The sequence below is a fragment of the Galeopterus variegatus genome, unplaced genomic scaffold, assembly GCF_000696425.1.
Source record: "Galeopterus variegatus unplaced genomic scaffold, G_variegatus-3.0.2 Scaffold9146, whole genome shotgun sequence".
Lineage (NCBI taxonomy): Eukaryota > Metazoa > Chordata > Mammalia > Dermoptera > Cynocephalidae > Galeopterus > Galeopterus variegatus.
Genome location: NW_007735257.1, coordinates 4613 through 23152, shown reverse-complemented (window position 1 = coordinate 23152; position 18540 = coordinate 4613). Strand labels below are relative to the sequence as shown.

Sequence of the window (18540 nt, the reverse complement as noted above, 5' to 3'; positions counted from 1 at the left end):
AAACATAAAAATCCAAGTCTGATTTATAGAATGAATAATACATAGATTATACAGATACCTTTTTTATGCAGCAAATACATAACAGAAATTTATGTATGTATGCAACGGAAAGGAAGTTAGAACAACAAAGGTACATTTCACCTACTTTATTTTCTACCTAGGTCTTTCTGTTCCTGAAAATTTTGGATATAAAATTTCACTTCAGTTGCATTAATAATTTGAATAGTCCAATGATATTTTCTTAAGACAAAGCATTTTTTTCGTAAAGTTTGCTGTGTTCTTATTTGTAGCTTTTTTTTACATTTAGCTTTCAGAAAATTGGATTTTACTAAGTCAGGATACTTCTATTGTAGACTATGTGCAGGGTATAAGGGAAGGTTAAGTTGTTCATTCGGGTGACACAGGATTCCTAAAATTAGGAAGTTGTGTATCAGAATAATTAACATTTCAATGTTAAATGTTTTCAGACATTCAAAATCATTTTGTCTTATCAACTGAATTTCTTAGCAGTTCCTCAGAGTTAAACTTGTTCATTTCTTGTTTCAGGTGGTGCCTACTACCTTATTTCCAGAAGCTTAGGGCCTGAGTTTGGTGGGTCGATAGGCTTGATCTTTGCTTTTGCCAATGCTGTGGCTGTTGCTATGTATGTGGTGGGATTTGCTGAAACTGTGGTAGATCTTCTTAAGGTAATTAAAAGCTTTTCTCTTATTTAGCTAAGCAAGATAATTCAGTTCACTTTACTTTCTCAGAGCACTTGGGTATATCATTATTCTAAGATGAAAGGGAAAAAGTTAGACGTAGGGGAAACAGCCTTGGGCGTGGCCTCAGAAGAGCTGGCTTTGAGTCCCAGCTCTCAAGTTTGCCATTGAAAAACTTTGGATGAGTTCTTCTAGTCCTCTGAACCTCATTTTCCAAATCTGTAGTATAAGCTAATAATACCATTCCAGGTATTTCACAGAAGTGTGGTACAGATCAAACGAAATGATGTACATGAAATATCATGTAACATATGAAACATCAGATAAATAATGGATATTATTATCAGCAGCAATACTACTCTTATGTTTATAGATTTCCAACGGGAAAGAAAATTCAAACATTATAATAATGCACTGCAAAAAATGAGGCATGTCCTAGCTTAGGTGCCCAGACTAGGGTGGTGTATAAGCAAGCATGTTAATCAGCTGCTATATGAACTAACTTCTAGTCCTCCTCTCCTGGTGACAATAGCATTACTGAATTCAATTGGTGAAAGTGCCTCTATTTGAAAATCAGATGAATAAATGAGTGTATTATATAGTTCATAAGATATGTTAGCATCAAGAGATGCATTATCAGGTTTGTGTAGTGTGTTCTTAAATTGAACAGCACTTATTTTCCAATATTAACACTGTAAAGCATTCATTTTTATTCCTCTAGGGTTCCCCTTGACAGAAAAAAATAACTAGTTCTTCTAAAACAAAACACGATATGTGTATGTACATATGCTTTTACTAAGTGCTACAATAGCTTCAAAAGCTGTGACTAGAATGAATCTCTAAATTTCTCACTCCAAAGCTTGGCTATCAAAGGCCTATTATCACAGAAAAATGAGTGCTAGGTTCTTTATCTTCTCAAATTTATGAGCACTTTATTTTTCTATTATCCCATTCTGCCCCAGGCATAAGTGTAGAGTATCTCTTTTTACTGCTAAATGTTACAATAAGACACACATGCAAAAGGCTGTACCTCTACCCATTTTGGTGATCTTTTTCCCCAGGAGAGTGACTCAATGATGGTGGATCCGACTAACGACATCCGGATAATAGGCTCCATCACGGTGGTGATTCTTTTAGGAATTTCAGTAGCTGGAATGGAATGGGAAGCAAAGGTGAATTCTCAAAATGATGTTATTAACATCTGCTGGTCGGGTCCTGAACAATTTGCAGGAATAGAAGCATCTGCTTTTTCAAAAAGAATTGCTGTTATTACTCGCTGTAGGTCAGCGCTGTGTGGAACACCAAGCCCAGAAAGCAACACGTCCAGGAAGTCATGATCCACAGCTCATGTGTCACATGATTGGCCTGTCTTTTGTTCTTTTTGCTATCATCATAGTGACACAGCCACAGGTTGCTGCCATGTTCATGCACAGACCCCTTATGATCATAGCAACAGTGCACATTGGACGCTTGTGTCTGTCAACCTCAAACAGTGGCATCCCTCTCAAGCTGCCTGTGGCTGCTGAAACCCAAAAGTAGTAGCAGGTGTATTAGAAGAAGTTAATAGAGGCAGAAACTGTCATTCTCGACTGAAGCCCAGTACTTCACCAACAGATTTGAGTGTATCATAGGCTTTGAAACCAGAAAATATCTGGGTTTAACTAGTAGTAAAACAGTAAATTTCTGAATGATGGGGAGCATGTTCTTTGCCTCCTTCCTAACTCCCTACAGTGATTGGTGCAACTGAAAATGTTCAGATGCATGGGTGGTCACCAGAAGTGGAAAGGTGGCCAAGGACTCCCACATCTATAAGGCAATACAAAACATCCCTACGTGGCATTTACTTGTGGGTTGTGCATTCACACATTAAACAAAAATTAATTGTCTACCAGCACCAGGCATTCTGCTAAGCACTACATGTTTAGTTGTGACCAAAACAGGCACAATCCCTGCCGTAGTTCAGCCTATGATCCACGGATAGGTGAGTAATAAACAAGGAAATAAAGAAATAAATATAAAACGGTAAATTGTGAAAAGGACTATGAAGGAAATAAACAGGACACTAACATAGAAAAACAGGGGAGACCTTCTTTAGATTACTTTATTCCCTGGGGGAGGCAGTGTAGTTTAATCGTAGTAGAGGGTAGTATTTAAAGTTCCAGCTCTGTAGTCAGAGTGCTTGAATTTGAATCTGGTTTACATTTCCGTGACCTTGAGTTAATTATTTAACCTCTCTGTGCTTCAGTTTCTTTCTCTTTAAAATGGTTATAACAGTATTACCAACTTCATAGGGTCATCAGTGGTATTACTTAGCTGAAAGAATACTAAGGTACTTCAAAAAGTTCATGGACAAATAGAATTAAAAGATATTACAAATCTTTCCATGAATGTTTTGAAGTACATTTGTACAGGTAAAGTTAAATCTGCATCTGTCATGCTGTAAGTCCTCAGTGAACACTAGCTGTTATTATTTAGAGTAACTGGTCGAGGAAGGCCTCTCTGAGGAGGTAACAAGACTTAAAGGATGAGAAGGAAACAGCTACACAAAAAATGGGGTGAAGTGTGTTCCAGGTAGAGGGAACAGCATGTGGTAACTCCAAGGCAGCAAACACCTTGAAATGCTGGCACCACTGAAGGAAGACCATTTGCCCAGCCAACCTTGCAGACTGCTTGTGCTGAGCGCAGACTGGCAGCTTGGCATCAAGTGCACTGGGCATTACAGGCATTCTGTGAATCATTCTGTGTTCTCAGACTCTTTCTGCAGTTAGCACTAGGAAAAAAAAAAAAACCATAGGGGTTCTGCCTAGAAAAGAACCCAAGTCTGTCAGTTTTCAAACTTTTGGCTTCATTTATGTTCCCGGAACCATTGCTGTTGCTACCCACTTACTACTTGGACTATTCTTGAAATGTCATCTTCAAGTGCCCAAGAACATGCTACCATGAAAATGTAGCATCTGCATCCAGGTAGAATAAGGCTTAGTAAGATGCTATTCTATAATTGCACCTATTCCAGGCAGCACAGTCTTCACTGGAATAATCAGATGAGTCTGTCTGCAGTGAACACATAACTTATATAGTTATGTATAAAGTTGTTAAACACATCTAATTTGGTCTCCTTTTACTTTGCCATTCCAGGCCCAAGTGATTCTTCTGATCATTCTTCTCATTGCTATTGCCAACTTCTTCATTGGAACTGTCATTCCATCCAATAATGAGAAGAGGTCCAGAGGTTTCTTTAATTACCAAGGTACACGTGACAAATCAGTTGCTTTTCAGTAAATCGTTCTCCACTCCCTCCGCATCACCATCTCCATCGCCATGATCCTAGCCATTGAAATCCCAGTGCAGTCCAGGGGGGAGCCAGGGTTGGGTGTCAACTCTGCCACTCAGCAGCTGGACAGGTCATATAACGTGTTTGGGTCTCAGATTTTTCTGCTAAAGTGTGGATGATAATAATAACTTCTTGAGAGGATTTTGAGAAGTAAATAAAATACCAGATGTGAAAGTGCTTTGGGAACCTTAAAGTGCTGGCCAAATTGTTGTTGCTGTCAAATAGTAGAAACAGAGAGCATACACAGGGAATTTTTCTGCTAAAGTGTGGATGATAATAATAACTTCTTGAGAGGATTTTGAGAAGTAAATAAGATACCAGATGTGAAAGTGCTTTGGGAACCTTAAAGTGCTGGCCAAATTGTTGTTGCTGTCAAATAGTAGAAACAGAGAGCATACACAGGGAGAGAAGACACAGCTCAAGCAGTGTATTCAACCATCGCAGAGCACTAAAGTCAAACAGTCATTTTTTCTTCCTTATAGACGTTTTTGCATCTTGCTTTCCTATAGCCTTACCTAGTTAAGCATCACTATCAGGTTTTCAGGCATAAAATGGAGAACTTAGTGTAGTATCCTGTGATAACATCATTTTTTTAATTGGTTATGAATATTCATGGGATACAAAGCTGATTGTCACCACTCATACCCAAGATGTGATGGCCAGATCCATACTAGCAGCATGCCCATTACCACAAACTGTGACTATACCCCATGTCCCCCACCCAATTATCCCCAGCCTCCCTTCCCATCCACCTTTCCCCCACTCCACTTTGTATCCCTGGGTATGTTCTCTCCCTCTACAAGTCCAACGCACCACTGTGGTCTTTCTTTCCTTCCTTCTTTCTCTCTTAGCTCTCACTTACGAGTGAGTACATGCAGTATTTATCCCTTTGTGCTTTGCTTATTTCACTCAACGTGTTTCTCCAAGCTCCTCCATGTTGCTGCGAATGGGAGAATTTTCTCTTAAGAACAGGAACAAGACAAGGATGCCCACTCTCATCACTTCTATTTAACATAATACTGGAGGTACTAGCCACAACAATCAGGGAAGAGAAAGAAATAAAGGGCATTCAGATTGGAAAAGATGAAATCAAACTGTCCCTATTTTCAGATGACATGATACTATATGTAGAAAAACCTAAAGACTCTGTCAACAAACTAGAGCTGGTTAATGATTTCAGTAACATTGTAGGATACGAAATAAATGCCCCCAAATCAGTTTCATTTATATTCTCCAATAATGAGCTAACATAAAGAGAAATCAATAAAGTAAGCCCATTTACAACAGTCATGAAAAAAATAAAATACCTAGGAATCAATTTAACCAAGGAGGTGAAAGACCTCTACAATGAGAACTACAAACCACCACTGAAAGAAATTAAAGACACAAAAAGATGGAAAGACATTCTGTGCTCTTGGATTGGAAGAATTAACACTGTGAAAATGTCCATACTACCAAAAGCGTTAAACAGATTCAATGCAATCCCCGTCAAAATACCAATGACGACGTCATTGAGCATGACTTGTCACTTCCTTCTCTCCTGTTCTACTCCACGTACCTCTGCCTTCCTATCTTTCCTCTCTAGCTTACCCCAGAATTCACTGCTGAGTTGTTTTATATTTCCCTTTGTTATTTACGCGGTTGTCAGTATTTGTTTCCTTTCTACATCACATCTCCTCTTTCCTCTTCATTCTCTTTTTTTCTTTTATAAAGATTATCTTGTTTGCTTTGCATGTTAATATCCTTTTTCTTTCCATTCATTTCCTTCCTTTTCACTCCTACTTTATTTTTTCTGATGTTTTAAGCTTTATTTCCTTATTTTTACATTCCAGATTCTCTCATTCACATTTTTCTTCCTCCTCTTCTTTTTCCTGTTTTTTTTTAGACTGTTTCCTTTTTATTTAAGTAGTTTCATGGCAACTTGTGGAATCGTATTATTTTATGAACAAAGCTCCTCACTGTATTATTCTCCTGTACATGCGAATTTGGCATGAGGATCTAAGATCCAACCTCTGGTAGTGAGGAGTGAGGATATTAGATCATTAGCAGCAAAATTGTACAGTGCCTCGCCCACTAGTTCCTTCTACAATTAAAAACACAGCATAGAAAAACAATATATTGATTGCTTAAGGTATTTATGCATGCGAAAATGTTGTTTTATGTGTATGGGTTGTGTGTGTGTGTGTGTGTTTGTAGCAGATCTGTGACTAAGCCAGTATGGTCTTCAGAGAATTCCTCATCTCCTCTTTCAATCCCTTCTAGATTAAAAGAAGTCAGGCAGCCTGAGTCTCTGTTGGCACAAAAATTATTAATTTTTCAGAGCTATGTCCTAGAGACTTAAAACCCTATGATACATATTTTTGCTCTTGGCAAATATTAACGTAAGTTTCATTAGGAGTACACCAAAATCTTCAAGTTTATTCCATTTAGGATATAAGGATGTATTCGCATTTAGGGTTATAGATGCAAAAGGTAACTTTATCTTCTACTCTGTGGAAAAAAGTCAAAATGATTTTTTTTTTTTTGGTTAATTCTACTGCAGCATCAATATTTGCAGAAAACTTCGGACCGAGCTTCACAAAGGGTGAAGGCTTCTTCTCTGTGTTTGCCATTTTTTTCCCAGCAGCTACTGGAATTCTTGCTGGTGCCAATATCTCGGGAGATTTGGAGGTATGTTGTTTTCTTTGCCTTGTAATCCTCAGAGGTGGTGGTGCAGTTGGTGGGGAGCACAAAGAACTATAGAGATTGCATGTGACCTTATTTTTCGACAGATTCAAAACTACAAGATTTCTGCAAGATTCCCTGGTTATTTAGAAGTTCTCTCTTTTAATGCCTAATTTGGATTATTATTCCAGATCATTCTTCCAAAAGTCTTTTTCTTTTTCTTTCTTTTTTGTGGCTGGTGGATATAGGTATCCAAACCATTGACTTTGGTGTTGTCAACATTCCAAAAATCTAATCTTGTATGTGTTCCCTCTAGGAGTAAGCAAAGAACTAGAAGATATTATCCCTGTCCAAAAAGGCAAGACTTAAAATTCCCTTCTCCCAAAACAAGTGATAATTTGATTTAGGCATGTTATGTGAGTAAAGAGTTTTATTTATTTATTAGTCTGTACTGAGAAATCTCTTTTGAATTACATATAAAAAAAGTACAGAGGATGGACTGCCATGATTTTCAGGACACGTATGTTCATAGCATTATTGTAAAATGTTGCATTATTTCTATTTTTTAAAAAAAAACTTTTAGATTTTAAAATTAAGCTTAACTTCTAGCATATACACTATTATATACTTTTAAATAGAACTCAGAGGTCTTTTAAAACTACAAACAATGGAGTTTAAAATGGATATTTTCTCCAAAGTAGCTAAAGACACTTAAGGAAGTTAGACAAGGGAGTAATGTGATTAGATCTGTGTTCTAGAGGCAGCCCACTAACAGCTTGTGAAGGACGGACCAGAAGGTGGGAGAGTAGGGGTGACAAAGAGAATGGAGGCAGAAAGATCAGCTAGAGACTATCACAGTAGTCTGGACAAGAGATGACATGGGCCTAAATTAAGGTTACATAGGAAAAAAGGATAAAAGGGGTCAGTTTTTGTTAGAGTTTGGAGAGGACATGGAAAGAGTGTTTTTTACTATGATCATACATCACAATCTAGTGTACACTTACAAAATTTTTCCCAAGTGGCTCTTTATTACAAGCAATGCCTTCTGATATTTTCACATGATTTCTATTCTATTGTATTCTTTTAATGCTCATTGTAACCTACTGAATTGATTCCATGGCATAGCAGATGAGGAAAAGGAAGCTCAAATTTGGCCATCGGGGTTGAAGTGGCAGGACATCAGAGCGGAGATGTCTAGTGGGTAGCTAGAAGTATGGGTCTGAAGCTCTGAAGAGGAACTAGGACAGGACTGGAAGCAATGGCATGATCCAGCTCACCCAGGTATGTGCAAGAGGAGGAGGAAAGAGGCCCAAGGTGGCACTCAGCGAAACACAGAGTATTAATGGTAGAAAGTCCATGAAGAAAAATGAGACAGAAAGAGCTGTCTAAGAGGTAGGGGAAACCACGAGACCGTGGGGCCATGACAAGCAAGAGACGAGAATGCTTTGAGAAGTAGAAAAAAGCCTGAGAGGTCAAGCATGTTAAATACTGACATAGCACAGATGTCGGGAAACGGCAAGGAAACTTCAGTACTTACAGATATTATTTCTCTATGACAGTGAAACTAGAAATAAAACATAATGGATTCAGTTCAATTTAGCAAACATTTACTGTTTATGCACTATGTATAGGGATATGCAAGAAGCTGACCTCTGCCCACAGCCTCAGAAGCCTTCTCCAGATGGCACTTCAGGCTTCCAGTGACAGTCAAGAGTTGGCACAAGGCCATGCTATAAAGATCCCATCCTGAACCTTTATCTGTTAATTACATGCTAATAGATGGTCTATAAATATGTACCTGGGAGAAATTTGAGAAATACTTAAGTCTAATCAAGAGAGTTAAGATATGATTTCAGAGATGCAAAATTAGGATGTGATTGACACACCCCAAATGCAGAAATCTAATAGATTGTTTTCTGTTAATTACATGCTAATAGATGGTCTATAAATATGTACCTGGGAGAAATTTGAGAAATACCTAAGTCTAATCAAGAGAGTTAAGATATGATTTCAGAGATGCAAAATTAGGATGTGATTGACACACCCCAAATGCAGAAATCTAATAGATTGTTTTTATTCTGTCTTAATGAAAAACTACAGTGCTTAATGAAGAAAGATGGAAGAAGGTTAAACTCTGGGTTGCTAGTGGGGGATAGAAACTAAAATTTAGAATGAAAACTAAGAATCTGTCAAAGTTCCAAACTCTGTCTAGGAGAAATGCAGTCAGACCAGACAATATGAATACGTGATCATGCTTTAACATATTGGCATCCCAATTTATGTGTTACTGTCTGAGGGTCAATTTAGAACTCATGTAACTTCTATTAAGTAATTTAGAGCTTGTACCAGATAGTTGTAAACAAAAACTAAGTTTATGTGTTTTAGGTACAAGACTGCCTTCCATCTTCACACCTCTTCTCCTTATATATTTCCTTTCTTCCCACTCAAGTTACTTCTTCACATTTCACTCAGATACCAAGAAATTCTTAGTCAATAAAATAAATTTTGAAACATAACACGAATGGGGGGACTGAATGGTACCCATTTCAGCCATGATCTCTTTCTTTCTTCTGTGTGCTACTCCATTGCACACACCTGCCACAGTGACGTTTGGTGACAATAGTTTGGAAGGAAGAGACTGGGTATGTATGAACCAGAACAAGCCCTGTGTGCAGATATTCCTAGAAGAGTGGGGCAGGAATTAATGATCACAGAGTGGCTCCATAGGGCTGGCTTACTCCCACGTGGGGGCAGGTTTGCTTGATCCAGTTATGACTTCCAGCTGTCAAGTGGAGTCTACATTCACTTTAAGCAACCTTTTTGATGGATTGGATCGGCATATTTAAGTTTTTTTTAAAAAAGCTCAAACTTTGTTTGACTGTATTGATTGCTTATTTGTATTGATGAGTCTCATATCCTCTGGTGGGGGGACTAATGCCAACTGATATTGTGCTTCCTTCAATTCAATATTTATTGACTCCTACTATAAGCCGGGCACTGTCCTGTATAAGCAATAAATATATTAAAATCTCTACTTAATAATCCCTGTTAAATTGAATTGAATATAATCCAATATGCTCCTTAGAAATTGACTTGATATGATTTAGCCCCCAAAATAGGATATAAAATGGTAAATTAAATATGATGTAAACTCAACTCACTGAATATGTATACATTTATAAGCAACAGAAAAGCCCATTTTCTAGTATAAGCTTGAATTTGCCTCTTTCCTTATGCTTATGGAAATTGCAGTCATTCCTGAACTAGATTCCAAATGGGGGATTTGAGGGATTGGAGAAATGAGCAGATCATTCTTTTTGCTCAGTCAAAAGTAATTTTTTTTAAAGGCAAGCTTTAGCTCAGTATAAAACAAATGCACACAGTTACCATCAATGTGCCAGGTATGTTTCTGTATTTTCCTTAACACTTCAAGGTCTGATACATCTACGTAAAATTCACAGGATAAAAAGAGAAAGCCTTGGTAAGTGAACTATCTAGTGTACTTTCCTGTAAAACTCCCTCTTGGACAGTTAGAGATATCTCTGTTCAGTGCAAAGTTGTACAGATTTCTTTATTCATTCTAAACATCCTTTGTCCAAACAGAACTCGAGCTCACCACTTTGCATTTGCTTGATCTTTTCTTCAGAACGTGCCTCAGAAATGGTAGCCTATACACTTGAAAATACAGAAATAACTCCAAGGGATCTATGTTTCTTATTCTGTTCTGTATTCTCCCATCTCCACATTATTTTTTAAAGGATCCCCAAGATGCCATCCCCAGAGGAACCATGCTGGCTATTTTCATCACCACTGTAGCCTACATAGCAGTTGCCATTTGTGTAGGTAAGTGGTCCGTCTCTGCTGGTAGAACGTCAGATTTACACGGAGTCCAGTTGTTCTTTGTGTTTAGTGGGCTTTCAAGAAAACATAAGCAGAAAGTTTTTTGTTTGTTTTTTTTAAAGGCAGCCATTTTAATTCCCTTTTTGGTAACTTAATGTTAATGGTTTGGATGATTTAGGGGTTTAAATGCAATTAAGCTGTAATGAAGTCTTCTCTGGGTCAGGGCTGGAGTAGAGCTGATCAGATTGTCATTCTATCTGAACACAGAGGGTCCCATTTTGCTACACTAGGTGGTAATCCCACTGCTAAGGAAGCCACCACTTTTATCACACACTTCCCTTGCTCTAGGAAGCAGGTAAGGGACAGAATGTAGAAGCAAAAAAAAAAAAAAAACAAAAAATAGCCTTAGGAAAGTAAGAAAGGTGTGGATTTTATGACTGTGTCTCATTCCTGCACTGTTATCCCTATTATGGAATTGTCACTGTCACCAATTGGCAGGAAATAAGAACAAGACCTAGCTGCTGGCAGTGCGTGTGGTCAGGCCCCCCATTGCTCAGTGAGCAGAAAATATGTATTCACCTGCTGTTCCTGAGGTTGACTTGGGTTCCACCTGTCACCTGAAGCCACACCTCCTCCCTGGTTGGGGGCCACCTCGTGCTTATGCCATAGTAGGAGGGAAAAAATGTGACTTCCCAACATTCAGAAGGGAAAACTCTTTTCTATGCTCAATACGAAGTACGGCTCCAGGCTGGACTACTATCGAAGCCTGACAAGCAGTTACCAAAGGGTACATCACAGTCATCCTGTGCTTACATAAGGGAAATTGAGAAAGTGCATATATCTTGAGCTGATTTCTGGAGGGAAAAAAGAAAAAAAAATTAACTTACATTTTGCCTCTTATTTGAGGAAATTGGATAAGGTTGTTAAATGCATTGCTGTGGCATTTCCAAGTTTAGCTACATGCAAAGAGATTATGTTCCAATGCTTTAGGAAATTGACGTGTTTTTAAATGACATTGTAACCACCTGAAGTTAAATTTCCCAATGGTTTTCTTTTTTACACACAGTAAAAATGAGGGAATGAGTAATGTTACAGAACTGATTTCAAAGATTCTTCTAGTTTTTGCCTCCAGATGGGTAGAAAAATCTGCATTTCTATATTTACCCCATGGTATGAGGACAGTCATGGGGTCAATGGCCTACAATTATTGCAAATAATGGCTTATGGCCTGGCTTCATGGTAATTTAAAGAGATCTTTAATGCAGAAGTTAAAATACATGAGTCAGAACAGTTGGTTCGACAAAAATGAACAATGCAAAGAGGTAAAATCTGGAATGGATAGTTTTGCTTGGTAATCAACATTCATAATTTCAAGTGTTTAAGCAGAGGCTGGCAGGCTGCCTCTTGAGACTATGGTAAAAAGGATTCCTGCACTGTTTATTTTAAATGGCTCTTTCAACTTGAAGATTCTGATTTTTAGGTCTTTCCCAGATTCAAAGAATGTGTATTCCACAGATAAGATAGAGGGTTCCCATAAGTTCCTGTCACTGGGATCTGTCTTAGAAATGAGAACCCAACCTGGGTGGAGGTCGAAAAGCAAAGTGAACAGTTTTATTGGTTGACATTTACTATGTAAAGTAAATCCTTTGTGTAGTTCAAAAAAGTTTATATATATTTCACATATATATTCATATATTTCAATAATCCTATCAAATGCATAATGGCAGAGATTACATGTAGGAAAACTCATAAGGAAAATCAGTAACTAAGATTATATCAGGAATCTTTAAAACATTCATAATTCCATTTTTGAGAATCTATCCTAGAGAAATATTTTGAAATACAGAAAAAAAAATTATATGCACAAAGATGTTCATCATGGAATGTTTGTAATAGAAAATATAAGAAATGTTCAGTATATGAAAATATGGAATAAACTGAAATAAATATTTGATAAAATAGTATTTGACGATTAATATTACCTAGAAAATCTTAAAATTCTATCCTAAAACATTTCTTTTATTTTTAACTCATTAAAATGTATATGAAGTAAAACTATAATATATAATTCTATTTTTAAAATTTCTCTAGGAATATCTTTAGTTGATAACAAAGACTTCATTCTCTTAGTTACTAGAATTCTATATATGCCATCATTCTTTAAATGGTTCTCTTGCAGATGAGGAAATAATCCTTTTACTTGAAAAACACCCAATCAGTAGCACTAAGCCAGAAGTATGAATTAAGGGTGTGCCGTGTGCAAAGCCCTGCCACGAGCATTTTAAGAGATCAGAAAATAAGACAGTCTCCACCTCTAAGTCTCTTACAGAGGCCAGTGAGAGCTAAGACCTAAACCACCTAAGGCAGTTAAAATGGCAGACTATTACAGACAGGGGCACTCCTAGGGCTCAGATGATGGGAGCCTCCAGTTACCATGTCTCAAGGAGCACTGACAATGAACAGCTGAAAAATGGACCTGATCGAACTCAAAGTAAACGAAGTACGTTTTCAGAAGAAACCCTAAAGGACCAGAGCCCTTATAAAGAAATGACAGGCCACGGTTGTTTCTGCAGGGGCCTGTGTGGTCCGAGATGCCACTGGGAGCATGAATGACACCATCATTTCTGGGATAAACTGCAATGGTTCAGCAGCCTGTGGGCTGGGCTACGACTTCTCAAGATGCCGACGTGAGCCATGTCAGTATGGGCTGATGAACAATTTCCAGGTTTGAACTGCAAAATAATAATAATAACAATGTTTATTGCTGTTGTTTTCATTTTTAGAACATCATCTATAGTAAGACTTCTGAATCTGCAACTGAGTGATTGTTGATTGATTTGAATCAGTAAGGAATAATCCATGTGGTACAAAAAGGAATCCTCCTGCCATTGTGTGGTAGCAAATCCTGTGGTTACATTTACTACAGTAGGGAGACAATAGGTGCTGTGAGAATTGTGTCTCCAGGAGAGATCGCCACCTAGTACTATGTGTCTTCCAATCAATTATACATGATTTCATGGTGGAAGGGAGAGGTCGTTAGCACTGGGAATGCATGTCATGCTTGGACTTCAGCTTAGGAAAAGCCTCTGAGGTGGCCCTGGAGTGTCTGGGAGACGAGGCCAAGAAAGAAATTGCGATTGGCAGAGGAGGGAGGTAAATGAGGGGGTAGGAACAAGGGAAGTTGGGAAAACTGTAGGACTTGAAACATATTAATTTGTTTGCATGATTGGTGAGCAGAGGGAGAAGTAAATTTGTCGTGAAGGCTTCATTCATCTATTTTAACAAGCAACAAAAAGAAATTAACTCAACTGAAGTTATTATTCCAAAATATGACTTAAATTGATAGAATCTCATCATGTCTGGGATAAAAAATTATGTTTAATGAGTAGACAAAAAGCAAAGGTTTGAAAAGCCTCTGTGCGCAAGAAGAAGAAAAGCTAATGCCTTTTCAAAGACTGGTAAACAGCTGAGGCCCTCCTCAAACCTCATTAGAATATCACTTTCTGCTGGATAGAATTTCCCATCATCAAAGAACCATATGACCACAAAGAACAGAGGGGGAAATGTTGTCAAAATCTTTGAAACCGTTTTCTTTTTTATTCTTTCCAGTATCTTCTAGGTGTATTGTGGTGAGAATTTATTATTTTATAAATTTTAAAAAGGCCATTTCCATTTTGATAAAGTAAATATTAAGAACTTGAGAATGAAGCAGGTGGTAAAAAATCTGGTTAGAAGCAATTACCTTATAAAAGAGATTACAAATCACAGAAAGTGGAAAGAGAATCATTGCATAAAAATTTGGCTATTTAAAAAAAAAATTTTTTTTTTTTTTTACTGTCTTTTGGATGAGTCTCCTTACTTGAGCCTTTCTTTTCAAGGTCATGAGCATGGTGTCAGGGTTTGGCCCCCTCATCACTGCTGGGATCTTTTCTGCAACACTCTCCTCCGCACTGGCCTCCCTCGTCAGCGCACCCAAAGTGTTCCAGGTAATACAGGCACAAGAGCTGTTTCCACTGAATGTGGATCAAGCTGAAATATTCATTCTCACTGGCAATCATTTTCCATCATTTTCTGAAACAGTTAATGTTTGCATCTGGCTCAAGTGCTATGTCTGCCACATAGTCAAGATCGATTCAAATAATATAAAGAATGATAAACTGCAGTGTTAACTTGTGCCTCATATTGTGTATCGCTTAATCTCTCCCCAAATCTTCTTGTTTGAATCACCTAGGGAAAAGGACCGTGCATAGATATAAATGACAAATTTCTCCTCTTCTTTTCCATTAGGCTCTGTGCAAGGACAATATCTACAAAGCTCTGCAGTTCTTTGCAAAGGGATATGGGAAAAACAATGAACCCCTGAGAGGATATCTTCTCACTTTTGTTATAGCCATGGCGTTTATTCTCATTGGTTTGTACTTTTCTTGTTTCTACTGAAAGCCAAAGAATTCTTCTGATTACTCATAGGGTTTCCTTTTAGTTTGAGAAATTACCCATTTTATGTTTAAGATCCCTTTTGGGAATACTGGAGTCTGTCTAATAGGAAATGAGAAATCCTTGTGTGTAGAGGACCCCTGAGGAACTTAAGGTAAACTTTGGACTTGAATCCATTCTTTGAATCTGAGTGTTGGAAACTCATCCAACCTAATGCAACAGAATCCTTTCTCCACCCTGCCTAATGCTATCTGATTCCAGAGTCTTTCCCAGCTGCCATATCTACTGGCCTGACAGCTAGGAGAATTGAATTGTCTGTGTTAATGTTTCTCAAAATGTGGTCCATTAGCCATCTATATCAGAATCATGTGGGGTATTTGTGAAAGTGCAGATTTTTCAGGCCAAACTCCAGACTTACTGAGTCAGAATCTTCTGAGGATACAGAATTTGCATTTTACAAGTTACTCAAGAGATTCATAGACCACTAGGATTTGAGAACCACTTTCCTAGACCATAATCTCGGCTTCCTCTCCACAAGCAATATAGAAACTTCTTCATAATCTTGGAGGCACACATTCACCAGCTTCAGCTCACACAACCCTCACTCCTCCTGAGGACCCACTGCTGCTGGCAAATATATCAGAGGAAAAGACACAAGAGGCAAAGGATGGGAACTGGGCCCGGGCGGGCAGAGCCTTACCCAAGACTGTGGTGCCAATGATGGCTCCTTGTCATTACATATTAAACTCAGGAAGTGACTGCAATTCGCAAATCCTTGTAAGATATCTGTAAGATTGAAGAGGGGAATACATAACTCTCTACATTTATTAGATTTATTAAAAATTAAATAAAGAGCGATTACATATAGAGATGTTTCAGTTATATCATTTAGCTTTTAACATCTCAAATTATTGCCCTACACTGCATTTAAGTAATCAAGCAGCCAAAGTTTAAGTTTTTTTGTATAAATTAATCTCCTTTAAAAGCCACTCTTTCAGAACAATGTGGATTAGCTCCACGCTCAAGCTTTATGGCAGCTGTTTTTGCCTGCTTCCTTCTTGATATCCATGTTCTAGAATCATACACGACTGCCACCTGCATTTCCATTGTTGAAGCTGATAGATGTCTGACCTTCAGATGAGGGAGGATGTCTCTATATTTTTTCTTATATCACACAGTATACAGTCCAGCTGGGATTAAACATACTGGTTATCTAGTCACTGAGGTAAACATGCTTCTGGTAAGTCTTGAGAGATAGAACTCTCTAGAGATGTGGAATAAATGACTAACAAGTGTCCTGAAAGTCAGAGAGAGCGTATTGGATACGGGTAGAGAGATTTCCAGTTGCGAGTTTCTGGGACACTGGTATTTAACCAATCTGTCACCCTGCACAGCCTTTTGATTGTATACATAGCAGGCAAAGAACATAGGATTGGGTGTATCCAGAACAGGGGAGTTTACCATATGCCCCGTCCCCCAAACCTCTACCCACTCTCACTTAAGTTTTTGTAGGTAGGGATCTTGATTGTCTATTTTCTGATTGGTAAGTTTTCTTGCCTGTTAGTTTATGGAAACCCTAGCTAAGAGTATATCTATAGCATCAAAGAAAAATCACCAACTTCTTGAGCTTTGACAGATGCTAGCTATGTTTTCAATTTCCGAATAAAGTCAAGCTTCCAGGCTCTAACAGCTGCTCAGCCCCTGGTCTCATCACTCATACGTACGTGTTCAACTCTGCTTTTTTTTCAGCGGAACTGAACACTATCGCGCCAATCATCTCCAACTTTTTCCTGGCCTCATACGCGCTTATTAATTTCTCCTGCTTCCATGCCTCTTATGCCAAATCTCCAGGTATGTTGACTTTTCAAAACAAAAATAAGCCTAAGCAAACAGTTAGTTTGTCTCAACAAAGTGTAACAGGTCAGTGAAAAGTGTTCAGTCTGTGTTTATAGGTTTCCTTATGTCCTAGTAGGCAACATAATCCACTTTATGTTGGTGAGTTGGGGGGACGACTTCTGAAATAGAAAAAGAATCATTTGAGCAATGGCCTTTTTGACCAACCGTAAAGTCAATTTTCTCCTGTGGCAATAAATTATTCATTGCAAGAGAAACCACATTTATTTCAGCAGTAGAAAAACACCACTATTTATTTCCAGGGTGCAAGTGACCACAGAAGTGGAATTAATGTATATATTTGAAGCTTCCTCACTATCAATTTGTTTCCTGCCCATGGTGCAGAAGAGGAGGATGAGTAGTTCCCATAATTACCTGCTGAGCGCAGACTCACGTTGTTCCCGCCATGCTGATGCCAGTGGCACCAGGACACACCCCGGGCTATGGTTTAAAGTCGTTCAAAATTTCACACCAAAATTTCACACTTCCCTTATCTAGCCAGCCCTTATCTCTTCTTAGCGTCCATGGGCCGATGCAGTTTCCTCTGCCTTCCCCCCAGATTACAGACTTGTTATTATCAACCTTCAGAAGGTTCTTCACCATGAGAAATTTTATCAGGGATAATTGCCACTCTTTTAGGACCTGCCAAGATCTCAAGACTCCTTTGGAAAACCTGCTGCCAATAAGACAAAATGCAGATGGGAGGGGAAGATAACAGAGGACTTTTTGTTTCTGTTTTGCAGTGTTTTTTTAAACACGTAGAAATGTGTGACTCCATGCCATGTTATGGCCATTTTTGATATACAAGGTGAAGTAATAGAGGCAGGCAGAGGAAAGAGTGAAAAGGAGAAAGGGAAAAAGGGAAAAAGAAAAAGACAGAGGAAAAATGGAAAAGCTTATAGTGGAAGACACATGGACACCCTAACCCAGAAAATGTCTCTCTCTCTCTCTCTCTCTCTCTCTCTCTCTCTCTCTCTCTCTCTCTCTCTTACACACATACATACAGATAGACAGAGACAGAGACAGACAGAGACAGAGACAGAGAGAGAGGAAGCCAAAGAAAAATAAGGGTATTTCCAGTGATGTTCTTGAAGTGCTATTTCCACCTTGTGGTCATTTAGGAAATTGCTCCTGAAGACTTTCAAAGTCCTGTTGTGCTTTGTCAACTCCAAAATTAAAACGTACTTTACTCATAGACCAAATGTGTCCTCCAAATCAGAGCTTCCCCATCCTGACCATTCTGTCTCCCAGCTTGACATATTAATGCATGACATATTAATGCACTGGGCTTAAGAAGCCATTGCTAGAAGAATTTTCCCCTCTTTCCCCATAGATTGTTATTTCTGAGAAGGCAAGCACTATCCTCTTAGGGTAATGGAAGAGTTCCCCAGAGGTCAAGCAGATTGACTCTTGTTGACTGCTCTGCCTTCTCCATGGGAGCAAAAGGCTCATTGTCTTAAACTTCTCTTTCTTGGAACACCAAGAAGTTTCTCCCCCACACCTGGTAGACCCCACTCTTTTTATCCCTTTTACCTCCTTTCAACTCCCGATGGCATAAATATTAGATGCTTAAAGTTTGATAGTTTGGGAAGACAATCCGTGGCATGCAGGAAGTATGGAGGGGGCTGGAGTGGCACATTTTCCAGATACTTAACATTTTCTAAATTTTGCAGCATCGTA

General features: G+C 38.4%; 1 protein-coding gene across 1 annotated transcript in view; it reads left to right on the top strand.

Moving 5' to 3' along the window:
• Positions 1–18540, top strand: part of LOC103609076 (solute carrier family 12 member 1) — a gene marked incomplete at its 3' end in the record, with an annotated part of 40478 nt that overhangs the window by 20583 nt on the left and 1355 nt on the right. The window contains exons 6-14 of the mRNA XM_008593449.1: positions 547–686; positions 1760–1870; positions 3834–3945; positions 6572–6699; positions 10452–10536; positions 13107–13258; positions 14412–14519; positions 14821–14944; positions 16717–16818. Coding sequence (XP_008591671.1) covers positions 547–686; positions 1760–1870; positions 3834–3945; positions 6572–6699; positions 10452–10536; positions 13107–13258; positions 14412–14519; positions 14821–14944; positions 16717–16818 — 1062 coding nt within the window. The remainder of the gene's footprint in view (positions 1–546; positions 687–1759; positions 1871–3833; positions 3946–6571; positions 6700–10451; positions 10537–13106; positions 13259–14411; positions 14520–14820; positions 14945–16716; positions 16819–18540) is intronic.